Genomic DNA, 8,927 nt, shown 5'->3' with positions numbered 1-8,927 from the left:
AAAAAAAAAAAATGAACAAAATATAGACAGATAATTAAAAATTATACGAACTTGTATTTCATGTATTTTATGTACAGAGAATATTTTAAATAATATATATATATGTAAATAGACTTTCATACTGTAGCGTGTACCTATTCAAAAACAAATATAGGATCAGATTAATAATATATTGCATTTATAAATTGAATGTCTTTTGCATTACTGTCAGATATGCAATATATTTAATTTAAAAGTTATTTGATTAAAAAGATGTAATAATATTGTAAGTATATATATACTTACAAGAGAGAGTGTATATATTTAATTTATATTTATCATTTCCATGAATCATTTTGCCTATTATCATACTGCAATTTCACTATATATATAAAAAATACTGCAAATGCAAGAAAAAGAACATTATTAAAACAATTTATTAAAAGTAAAGAGAGATTGCAATACACAATTTAAATATATTCATATTTTTAAAAGTATCAAATTGTATCATTTTTATACGATGATACATTGAAGTGATTTTTTAAAATTTAGCGCACAAATAAAATCGACCAATCAACTTTTAGTATTACTACGCAAACTCTAAATATTTCTCTCTAGATATTTGATTTCTCAGTTTTTTCGATGTGCTTGTGCTACCATCACAAGACGTACACCCGAGTATAATTTTCTATCTGAGAATGGCCGCGATGTTGTCCAACTGTTCGCGGTATGCGCCTCGTGTAATATCACGAATTTCTATATTACAAAATAAGGTAAATGTCGTTATGGTCACTGATTTTAGTGACGACGTTATTTCTATGGTAATATATGAATTCGTACAATTAAATTTCCAATGTTCTTTGAAATAATTTTGATAAGAAAACTTGAACTGTCGAAACTACACCACTCTTTTACCTCTCCTTTATTGTTATATAACAGAATAATCTTTGTTAATTTCATTTTTATCTTATTAATCATTAAAAATCATTGTAATTCTGTATGCACGTACATATTTTGTATATATATGTGCGTATATATGTATGTATATATATATATTCATTTTTAAATTTTCTTATTAATATCTTTTTAATAATCTTAGTGAATTTAATAAATAAAATCTTTTACTTTCATTCAGGAATAATACTTATTTTTGTCCTCTTTATTATATGCAATGCACATTACTTTAATGATAATATTGTCACTGCGCTAATCAATCATTAATATTATGTTTTTTGTATGTATTTTACTAATATTAATGATATTTAAATCAATTAATTTCATGATAGATGAGCAAAGTTACAATTCCACATCACTTTTTTTACAGGTTGTGAGATCCTTACAAAAAGAAGGTAAGGTAATTCATTATCAGGGACAGTATATGTTAAGAAAGTGATGTGATATAGTCAGTTCTAAAAGTATTATCTTTATAGAGTGCCATTAGATGACATTAAGGATAACTATGAATACATAACCTATTAATTACATAAAATCATTTTTGTAGGACGTGTATTATATATCCATACCAAACATGTGGATGTCACAACTTCATTGTAAGTAAAATAATCTATTTATAAGGAGAATCTATTTATATATCTTCATTATTTCAATGTATTTAATATTCAAATAGTACCTATAACAACATATTTATCTATAGAATTTCCAGATTAAAAGTAATTTTTTGGTAATATTCTTATCTAGATACTCTAAAAATAGCACAATTCATAGATGGAAAATTCCAACTAGACATTTACGTTCCACATCTGCATTGTGTAAGCAAACATTAATTATACTTTCTAACATAAAAAAGTAGTTTTTATAAAATATTTTTGAACAAAATATTTTATGTAAAAATCAATACAAAATATTGTTATAATTTTTTCATTATTATAGGGGAGATAAAAGAAATTGTAGTACCAGCATTTGCAGAAAGTGTTAGCGAAGGAGATGTGAGGTGGGAAAAAAAAATTGGTGATCTAGTAAAGGAAGATGATGTCTTATGTGAAATTGAAACTGACAAGGTAAATTCACTATAAAGGTTCTTATAATAAATTATTTGACTATCATAAATATATTTCAGACTTCAGTTCCTGTTCCTTCACCTGGTCCAGGTGTGATAAAAGAAATCTTTGCCAAAGATGGTGATACTGTAAAACCAGGACAAAAATTATGTACTATCGATATTGGTGCTACTGACGGTGTTGCTGCAGATGTACCAAAGGCAAAACCTGTGGAAGCCGCACCGCCACCACCTCCACCTCCAACTCCACCTTCTGAAGCTCCAAAACCACCACCACCTCCACCTACAACTCCAACACCATCTGTTGTGCCACCACCTAGTGCTAAACCTCCACCTCCTCAACCACCTACTGCATCTATTCCAGTTACTGCCATCAAACATGCACAGGTGAGAAAAAATGATGTATATTTAATTTCTCATTTAAAAAATCAAACTTTTAGGCATTGGAAGGAGCAAAAGTTCAGTTACCACCAGCAGATTATACACGTGAAATAATTGGTACAAGAACAGAGCAACGAGTTAAAATGAATAGAATGCGTTTACGTATAGCGGAAAGATTAAAAGAAGCACAAAATACGAATGCCATGTTAACGACGTTCAATGAAATTGATATGAGGTTATTTATAATTTTATTACACCATTGAATTTATCAAGGCAAAATCTGCAAATGCATTAGTACTTACATTAATAATTTTTTTTTGCAGTCGAATTATAGAATTCCGTAAAACTCAACAAGAAAGTTTCACGAAAAAATACGGTATCAAGTTAGGATTCATGAGTCCATTTATTGCAGCAAGTTCTTATGCCCTCAAAGATCAACCTGTTGTTAATGCAGTCATCGATGGCACCGATATAGTATATAGAGATTACGTCGATATTAGCGTTGCAGTAGCTACACCAAAAGGTCTTGTTGTTCCTGTTATACGTAGTGTGGAAAATAAAAATTTTGCAGACATAGAAATTGCTTTAGCTGCATTAGGAGATAAAGCTAGAAAAGGAAAAATATCTGTAGAAGATATGGATGGTGGCACTTTTACAATAAGTAATGGTGGTGTATTTGGTTCTCTTTTGGGAACTCCTATAATAAATCCACCACAAAGTGCTATTTTAGGAATGCATGGTGTTTTTGACAGACCTATTGCAGTTAAAGGACAGGTAGATAATTGATTCTTCGTTCGTTCGATATAATTTCTATTTATAAAAGAAAAAAGAAAAAATACTTATGCAATAAATTTTACAGGTTGTTATCCGACCAATGATGTACGTAGCTTTAACATATGATCATCGATTAATCGATGGTCGCGAAGCTGTGATGTTTTTGAGAAAAATTAAAGATGCAATAGAAGATCCAAGAATAATGTTGGCTGGTCTTTAGACAGAACGATAACATTCTCTCTTATTGAATCACTTTAAATACACCTCTTATCCCTTTGTGGGATATTTTGTATATCACTGTGTACGCTGCTCTATTGTATTATATTTTATTCATTTGGAAGATTTGATATATATCGGTAAAGTTGTGATGACTGAGATTAAAAGAATGTATGACAGATGTCTAGAATTGAATCCAAAACAATTTTAGTACATCGCAAGGGCATCGCGTTAAACATGCATAAATTTGAAATTCGTACTTATATTAATTTACTCAGATTCATTTCTCACATACACCTGGTCTTTTAATGTATCATACTTTTAATTTAAATGCAAGATGTTAATTATATACTGTCCATTTAATATCAATTATAAACTTTAATTCTTTTTAATGTTTTTCAACATAAACATCATTTTAGTATAAACTTACAAATATTTTATATATTAAATTACTAACAACTATATCGAATAATTATTGCTTGTTATACCAAGTTTGAAATTAATTGCATGATCATATATTCTAATAATCATAAGGATAGTTTCCTATTTTATAAATGAATGACCAAAACTATATCATCCTTATAATTATACAATTATTTACAACACAATTGTATATATTAAATTTGTTTGATCCTTGAATTTTTAATACTTAGTCAATATATGTACAGATGTGTGTGTGTGGTGTGTGTGTGTGTATATATATATATATATATATATATATATATATATACACAGACGAATAGACAGACACATATACACATAGTGTAATTAAACTAAATTGTTTTAGGAAAATCATCCACTATTTATTTTGGATTTTATTAATTCCGCTGTAAGAACAAAGATTTATTTATGAGGTGTTAGAGGAGTGATAATCAACAACGGTTAGAAAACACTCTATTGAAAATAGATGTATGTAAATGCTACAATAAAATCTCAGTGATTTACCATTTATTAGCATTGTTAATAAAACAAAAATATACCATTAAAAGAATTTCATATATATATATATATATGAATATATATAAAATTATATACTATTTAATTATATATATATATACATGTATACATACTATTATGATAAAAGTATTTTCAATTTTGCATTCATGTCGTATATTGTGCACATATTTCATTAAATGGAAATAAGATTCGCACATATTTATATGTACACGACACAACTTTTGCACTTGAAATAAATGCAAATAAAAGATTAATTTTTTTTAATGTTTTATAAATTGAAATAATTCCCTTTAGGATAATATATATTTCATATACAAAGAATTAAATAATAATATAATATTAATATATATTTGTTCACTTAAGTTTTATTATCACTTATTTAACAACTTAATGAAATGAAATGCGTAGTACACAATAAAATTCGTATTAAATAAATGAAACAAATTGAAAAAGTTATTTAATTTATCATTCCTGATTGGTCTGAGTTGAACCAATCATAGCACAACTTATTGTAAACGAATCGTTTAGTATATAATACTGCCGTTCACTGTAAACGCGATTCCTATGAATGACTTCGCCGTTTTTCATAGTGTTGTGAAGTTGATTAAAAATGGTAAGTTGTCAAAATTGTGATTATTAGCGTTAAAAATAATATAATTTTTTATAAATAGGATATAATTTAAACGAAAGAAATATTTTTTACGTGTACGTATTCTAATTTTGTCAAAAATATATAGCGTTGTAAAAATTTTAGGTTAATTGTACGAATTGGTGACACGAATAAAATCTATTATTTTATCACATATTAGAAATAAAATTAATAAAATAGTTTTAATTCTTGAATAATAAATACTTTAATACGATATGTTTTCTGTAGGGACAAAATCAATCTGGTAGTGGAGGTACAGGTGGAGACAAGAAAGATGATAAAGATAAAAAGAAGAAATATGAACCACCTATACCTACAAGAGTAGGAAAAAAGAAGAGACGTACTAAAGGTCCAGATGCAGCTTTAAAATTACCTCAAGTAACACCTCATACGCGTTGTAGATTGAAACTTTTAAAGCTTGAACGTATAAAAGATTATTTGCTTATGGAAGAAGAATTTATTAGGAATCAAGAACGCCTAAAGCCACAGGAAGAGAAAAATGAAGAAGAAAGGTCAAAAGTAGATGATCTTCGTGGAACACCAATGTCTGTCGGAACATTAGAAGAAATCATCGATGATAATCATGCTATAGTTTCTACTTCTGTTGGATCGGAACACTATGTATCAATTTTATCATTTGTTGATAAAGATCAGTTAGAACCTGGTTGTTCTGTATTATTGAATCATAAAGTTCATGCTGTAGTAGGGGTATTAGGCGATGACACAGATCCTATGGTTACAGTAATGAAATTAGAAAAAGCACCGCAAGAAACATATGCAGATATTGGAGGTATACAATTGACTTTGAATCATTGAAAAGCTTATATATATTTTTCTATAATATTGTATCATAATTTAACATAAAAAATATTTTTATATCTTAAAATTTTTTAGGACTTGATACCCAAATTCAAGAAATTAAAGAATCTGTAGAATTGCCGTTAACTCATCCAGAATATTATGAAGAGATGGGTATTAAACCACCTAAAGGAGTTATACTCTATGGACCACCTGGGACGGGTAAAACACTTCTGGCAAAGGCTGTAGCTAATCAAACATCTGCAACTTTTCTTAGAGTTGTTGGTTCTGAACTGATACAAAAATATTTGGGAGATGGTCCCAAACTTGTAAGAGAATTATTTAGAGTTGCAGAGGAACATGCTCCATCCATAGTTTTTATAGATGAAATTGATGCAGTAGGAACAAAAAGATATGATAGTAATAGTGGTGGGGAAAGAGAAATTCAGAGGACTATGTTAGAACTCTTAAATCAACTTGATGGTAATCATTACATTAATTGTAATTTAACTATTATTGACGTTCCATATTTGTCATATTTCTATAATATTCATTTGATATAAACTAGGTTTCGATAGTAGGGGGGATGTAAAAGTTGTTATGGCTACCAATAGAATAGAGACATTAGATCCAGCATTGATAAGACCAGGACGTATTGATAGAAAAATAGAATTTCCGCTACCAGATGAAAAAACTAAAAGAAGGATTTTCAGTATTCATACTAGTAGAATGACCTTAGCACCAGACGTAAATTTAGCAGAATTAATTATGGCAAAGGATGATTTATCTGGTGCCGATATAAAGGTATAATATATTTATGTATAATACTCTATTTAACACAGTATTGTTAATTATAAACAATTTCTTTTTAGGCTATATGTACTGAAGCTGGTTTAATGGCATTACGTGAACGCCGTATGAAAGTTACGAGTGATGATTTCAAAAAATCTAAAGAAAGTGTTCTATATCGTAAAAAGGAAGGCTCACCCGAAGGATTATATTTATAAAAAAGAAATTATTTACACATCTTACTCTTTATTTACTGCTAATATAAGAACGTCATTCGTGTCAATATAAACTTATTAACAAAAAAATTCTGTGCAATGTTTATCCTATATCTTTTTAAAATAGATATAAAAGTTATATATTTAGGGCTAATTTTTGGACATCGATATTGTTTTTTATCATAATCAATTCAAGATTTTCATGTAATGTTTTAATAACATTCTTAGAATATGTTTTTTGCTTTTCTACAAGATCTATAAATGGTATATCTTCTGTCCATTCGTTAATATCTTTACTTTGCAATTCTTCATTGCATATGTAACATATGCCCTTTTTAGTTTCATGGAGTATATTTTTTACAAACGAAGAGAGTTCTACATTTTGTTGTATAGAACTTATTAGTCCTTTATATTTTCCTAGCATAAATGCCATATTGAAAGCATCTTTATAACCCATATCAAATCCTTCTTGAAATACCGATTCTTCTCCATCTTCTATGCCTTCTTTATAACCTATCTAAAAGTAGAAATATACTATAAAATTATTGAATGCGATCAAAAGTATAAGATAATAAAAATAATTGTTCACAATAGAAGCTTACAGTAGAAGCTGCAGTGATAAGTCGATTCCAGTTCTTATAACCTATAAAAAGATCTTCATCTTTCAGTGTTTGTTTATCTGAAGAATCAGTCATAGTATTTAATGGATTTTCCATGTTATATAATATTTTCAAGTGATTTAATTAATATTCAACAAAAATTATTATATGTTTATTATTTATTCTAAAAGCATCATATAAGTTTCAGTTCTTGAGTATCGTTTCAGTTTACGTTTTCTAAGAATTATTAGAACGAAGATCAAATGGAAACAGAAACAAGTACTTCAGAAGAACATGACAAGAGTACATCTAACGATTCTAATGGTCTTGGTATAATAGAGCAAAAGTATGTTTATATTATACATTTAAATACACACTGCGAGTTTTACTCGATTGAATTTCTTTATTAGGTTAGAAATGTGACTGAAAAGTGAAGAGAGCTTGCATTGATTAATATGACGTATTATATAAATTTTACGAACTTTGAATAATTTTAATGTACCATATTTTTATCATATTTTCATAATGTTTACAGAATAATTGCTTTGGCACAGGCTAGACCAAAAGGGATATCAGACAAAGATTTGGTGAGCGAAATGCCAAATCTACAACCAGTTCAAAGAGCACAAATTATAAATAAGTTATTATCTCAAGGATATTTTGATTTGTTTAAACATGGTGGATCATTGCTTTATCGGTTAAAAGATCCATCTAAAACAAAAATTGCAAAAGGTGCTGATAACGAAGAGAAGATTGTATATAGTATAATTGAAGAAGCTGGGAATAAAGGAATATGGATTAGAGATATAAGATTTAAATCTAATCTAATGCCTATTCAATTGAATAAAATTCTGAAAAGTTTGGAAACTAAAAAGTTTATTAAAGCAGTGAAGTCTGTAGCAGCTAGTAAAAAAAAAGTTTATATGTTGTATAACTTAGAACCAGATAGATCTGTTACTGGTGGTGCATGGTATCAAGATCAAGATTTTGAAGCAGAGTTTGTAGATATTCTTAATCAACAGTGTTTTCGATTTTTGGAACAAAAAAGAGAAGAAGCGAATAAATGGGACGGTGGACCTATAGATGCTAGAAATATAGCATTTGCTTCATCTAAAGAAGTTTGGAAATTTATTTCAGATTTAGGAATAAGCAAGGTTTTTATTTGTTATTATTATATCAAATGTAACAAACTATACCCTGGCACAAATATTAATCAAATATATTTCTAGGTAAAGTTGTCGGTTGAAGATCTAGAAATGATTCTGAACACTTTGATATATGACGGAAAAGTAGAAAAAACATTATCCAGTGATGGAAGTAATTTATACAGATCCGTACAACCTTTATTAACCTCTCCAGGGCTAATTAAAGTTCCTTGTGGAGTTTGTCCTGTAAGTTTTATAATCTTATTTCTTTTTCATTAAGTGTTGTGATGTATTATATACTGATATATTCGTGTGTAATATAGGTTAGAAAAGATTGTTGTGATATAGGAGATGTTACACCTACGAAGTGTCAATACATTATGGAATGGATGAATTAAAAATATTAGG

The 8,927-nt window shown here is 28.2% G+C and overlaps 4 protein-coding genes across 5 annotated transcripts; 3 read left to right on the top strand and 1 right to left on the bottom strand.

The window, feature by feature from the left end:
• Nucleotides 1-606: 606 nt before the first annotated feature.
• LOC122633836 (dihydrolipoyllysine-residue succinyltransferase component of 2-oxoglutarate dehydrogenase complex, mitochondrial) lies at nt 607-3,754 on the top strand. The gene is made up of 9 exons (XM_043822243.1): nt 607-752; nt 1,304-1,328; nt 1,481-1,529; nt 1,678-1,748; nt 1,870-1,997; nt 2,057-2,383; nt 2,437-2,612; nt 2,701-3,151; nt 3,237-3,754. The coding sequence occupies exons 1-9, from the start codon at nt 678-680 to the stop codon at nt 3,369-3,371; spliced, it is 1,437 nt and encodes a 478-aa protein (XP_043678178.1). The 5' UTR covers nt 607-677; the 3' UTR covers nt 3,372-3,754.
• Nucleotides 3,755-4,836: 1,082 nt separating this feature from the next.
• LOC122633743 (26S proteasome regulatory subunit 4) lies at nt 4,837-6,810 on the top strand. Its single transcript, XM_043822067.1, has 5 exons — nt 4,837-4,937; nt 5,202-5,763; nt 5,868-6,254; nt 6,340-6,575; nt 6,644-6,810. The coding sequence occupies exons 1-5, from the start codon at nt 4,935-4,937 to the stop codon at nt 6,776-6,778; spliced, it is 1,323 nt and encodes a 440-aa protein (XP_043678002.1). The 5' UTR covers nt 4,837-4,934; the 3' UTR covers nt 6,779-6,810.
• On the bottom strand, nt 6,772-7,514 carry LOC122633745. The gene is made up of 2 exons (XM_043822070.1): nt 7,378-7,514; nt 6,772-7,292 (listed from the first exon to the last, which is right to left on the bottom strand). Exons 1-2 carry the CDS (start codon nt 7,489-7,491, stop codon nt 6,912-6,914), a joined length of 495 nt encoding a protein of 164 aa, XP_043678005.1. The 5' UTR covers nt 7,492-7,514; the 3' UTR covers nt 6,772-6,911.
• A 64-nt stretch (nt 7,515-7,578) lies between these two features.
• On the top strand, nt 7,579-8,927 carry LOC122633744 (DNA-directed RNA polymerase III subunit RPC6). Of its 2 annotated transcripts, none has more exons than XM_043822068.1 (4): nt 7,579-7,720; nt 7,910-8,528; nt 8,604-8,765; nt 8,843-8,927. In XM_043822068.1, exons 1-4 carry the CDS (start codon nt 7,638-7,640, stop codon nt 8,915-8,917), a joined length of 939 nt encoding a protein of 312 aa, XP_043678003.1. In that variant the 5' UTR covers nt 7,579-7,637; the 3' UTR covers nt 8,918-8,927. The 2 variants fall into 2 exon arrangements, with proteins under 2 accessions (XP_043678003.1, XP_043678004.1); XM_043822069.1 differs by having other exon boundaries at nt 7,580-7,720; nt 7,929-8,528; nt 8,843-8,921.

The sequence above is a fragment of the Vespula pensylvanica genome, chromosome 13 (genome assembly GCF_014466175.1).
Source record: "Vespula pensylvanica isolate Volc-1 chromosome 13, ASM1446617v1, whole genome shotgun sequence".
Taxonomy (NCBI): domain Eukaryota; kingdom Metazoa; phylum Arthropoda; class Insecta; order Hymenoptera; family Vespidae; genus Vespula; species Vespula pensylvanica.
This window is presented reverse-complemented; position numbering and strand designations above follow the sequence as displayed.

Bases quoted from the DNA above. Each gene is read 5' to 3' on its own strand.
- LOC122633836 (XM_043822243.1), top strand. From the start codon at position 678: ATGGCCGCGATGTTGTCCAACTGTTCGCGGTATGCGCCTCGTGTAATA. The intron at 753-1,303 runs GTAAATGTCGTT...CTTTTTTTACAG, and splicing joins TTTCTATATTACAAAATAAG to GTTGTGAGATCCTTACAAAA. The intron at 1,749-1,869 runs GTAAGCAAACAT...TCATTATTATAG, and splicing joins ACGTTCCACATCTGCATTGT to GGGAGATAAAAGAAATTGTA.
- LOC122633743 (XM_043822067.1), top strand. The intron at 5,764-5,867 runs GTATACAATTGA...AAAATTTTTTAG, and splicing joins AACATATGCAGATATTGGAG to GACTTGATACCCAAATTCAA. The intron at 6,576-6,643 runs GTATAATATATT...ATTTCTTTTTAG, and splicing joins TATCTGGTGCCGATATAAAG to GCTATATGTACTGAAGCTGG.
- LOC122633745 (XM_043822070.1), bottom strand. From the start codon at position 7,491: ATGGAAAATCCATTAAATACTATGACTGATTCTTCAGATAAACAAACA. The intron at 7,293-7,377 runs GTAAGCTTCTAT...TTCTACTTTTAG, and splicing joins TTATCACTGCAGCTTCTACT to ATAGGTTATAAAGAAGGCAT.
- LOC122633744 (XM_043822068.1), top strand. From the start codon at position 7,638: ATGGAAACAGAAACAAGTACTTCAGAAGAACATGACAAGAGTACATCT. The intron at 8,529-8,603 runs GTTTTTATTTGT...ATATATTTCTAG, and splicing joins CAGATTTAGGAATAAGCAAG to GTAAAGTTGTCGGTTGAAGA. The intron at 8,766-8,842 runs GTAAGTTTTATA...TGTGTAATATAG, and splicing joins TTCCTTGTGGAGTTTGTCCT to GTTAGAAAAGATTGTTGTGA.